This window comes from Papilio polytes, unplaced genomic scaffold, assembly GCF_000836215.1.
Source record: "Papilio polytes unplaced genomic scaffold, Ppol_1.0 DF822845.1, whole genome shotgun sequence".
Lineage (NCBI taxonomy): Eukaryota > Metazoa > Arthropoda > Insecta > Lepidoptera > Papilionidae > Papilio > Papilio polytes.
The window spans coordinates 5,297,125-5,299,386 of NW_013526359.1; the positions used below are offsets into that span (position 1 = coordinate 5,297,125).

Below are 2,262 nucleotides of genomic sequence, written 5' to 3' on the forward strand. Positions count from 1 at the left end.
ACTTTCCTGAATAAGTAGTGTTGTCATTAACATTATTAGTCTAGAAGTAAGATCCTTGCATAAAATACTTTATCAATTATTTTGCACCTACATATAAATTTTCATTTTTTGCACTACTTACTAAAACATCGAAGGAACTATTTTATTCATCACAAAAATTTCGTCCAGAAGTGTACTGAGGGTCATTTTACTATGTCCAATTAACTTATGTATTTATGTAATAATCATTTCATATTGTTCTTTTCATATAACAAAGCGACGAGACGAAAGGGATGTGCATCTAATGGTAAGTAGTTCATAGTGCATGATCAGAGAATTGGGTTTCCGAATATCACATTCAGGAGTCCCTATATCTCACCAAAGTCATAAGCACATCTCTAGGCTTTTCGTATTTTTTTTTTGTTATTAAAAATAACAATGTTTTGTACAGTTCCAAGGAGGGCCTCAGATGCAGCGCGCTGGAGGGCCTCGCGCAGGTCCGGAGTGGCCCCGCGCGCCGCACCACATGCAGCCCGCGCCCGCGCCGCAGTACGGCCCGCCGCAGCACCAGATGCCGCATCAGATGCCGCCGCCGCACGGGGTCAGTACGAGATGCCGACATACATACTGCCGTTGTGTTGCTAGTGTGTTAACACACTAAAAACATTCGAAAAACTATACGTGAAATTGTTAATTTATTATTTGCTATTCACATTTGACAGATTGCAATATATTTATTCATTTTAACATGGAAGTCTTATACATTAAATTTAATTATCATATTTTATACTTAATACCATAAATGCGAAAGTTTAGATAGATGTTTGTTAGAGTTTGTATCCCAAACGGCTAAACGGATTTCAATGAAATTTGGTAAAGATGTAGAAGATAGTTTGGGAGAACACATAGGCTACTCACTTCTAGTTTTTAAAATTCCACGCAGACGCAGTTGAGAGCGACAGCTACTATTTATATTGAGGCATCAATTTTTTTTTTAAATTTATTTAAGTAACACAAAATGTGTTATGTCTAGCAGCCCCCGGGGCAGGGCCTGCCGCCGCCGCACCACCAGCTGCCGCCGCACCAGGCGGGCCCGCCGCGCGGCCCCACGCCACTGCCACAGCATCCAGGTAAACTAAAAGAAATATTCAATCACATTACTTATCCTTTATTTTTTATCGTAAAATAAAATGTTGCAAGGTAATCAATAAATACTCAAGAAAGTATTAAGAGCACCCTTAACCGACATCTCACTTGTGTAGATGTTTAAATATAGAAAAAGCGAGATGAGATGTAACCTGATCTAACCAAATGGAGGTCCATGATCTCTGTCTATCCGTCTGGGATACGGACTTGATTTATATTGATGTTTATAAGATACTAGCTGTTGCTTGAGACTGAAATTAAAAATTGTATAAAATACCGCCTGTGTTACTCAGTGAAAATGTAGTTTTTTTTATCACGACTGTGAAAGAATTTTTGAAATCGGCCCAGTAGTTTTTAAGTTATTGCAATGCATACAAAAAATACAAATCTTTACTCCTTATAATATTAGTTATATTTTTCCTCTCTCTGTCAAGTGTTTTTTTTTTTGCTATCCTAGTTATGCTATAGCTTTTAGTTAGAATATCTGTTGTCAGACGGGTTCCCGGTGGGTGTGGGTCCGGGCGCGCCGGCACCGCACGTCAACCCAGCCTTCTTCAGCCAGCAGCCCCCCGGGCAGCCCGCCCCCGGCGTGCAGCCGCCGCCGCAGCCCACCGTGCCAGGTAGACCTCCCTCTCACACACGCGTAGTCAATATCGCTCTCTCTGTCACACACACCCCACTTAAGCCCGAGTTATTTATATTGCGCTTTCTCTCACACACACGTGTATTCAATACGTCTCTCTCACTCATACGCACTCGGATTTAATATCGCTCTCTCTCTCTTACACGCACGCGCAATATCTCTTTCTTTCTTTTTGTGTATTAAGGTTTTTCATGTAATAATATGGTTGATCTAGGTCCCGGTGCACCATATGGACATCCTCCTCACGGCGCGCCGCCGCCGAACCAAGGACCGCCACTGCCCGGCGCAAGAACACCTTATGGAAGGCCACCACAGGTTCGAAATTGTTTCCCACAATACATCAACGTTATTAACTAAAGAAACAGTCTATTACATGTATATGACAATTTTGGTTTTATTTTTTGACCGCCTTACCAAAAGAAGGAGGTACTCAATTCGTCTGTATGTTTATTTATTTTTATTATCTGTGCAGAGTTACGGCGGTGGCGAGCCTC

The 2,262-nt window shown here is 41.6% G+C and overlaps 1 protein-coding gene across 1 annotated transcript in view; it reads left to right on the forward strand.

Moving 5' to 3' along the window:
- Positions 1-2,262, forward strand: part of LOC106105357 (cleavage and polyadenylation specificity factor subunit CG7185) — a gene marked incomplete at its 3' end in the record, with an annotated part of 11,422 nt that overhangs the window by 5,561 nt on the left and 3,599 nt on the right. Inside the window, exons 5-9 of the mRNA XM_013285648.1 lie at positions 431-580; positions 1,013-1,109; positions 1,605-1,745; positions 1,983-2,083; positions 2,241-2,257. Of these exons, the coding sequence (XP_013141102.1) occupies positions 431-580; positions 1,013-1,109; positions 1,605-1,745; positions 1,983-2,083; positions 2,241-2,257 (506 nt within the window). The remainder of the gene's footprint in view (positions 1-430; positions 581-1,012; positions 1,110-1,604; positions 1,746-1,982; positions 2,084-2,240; positions 2,258-2,262) is intronic.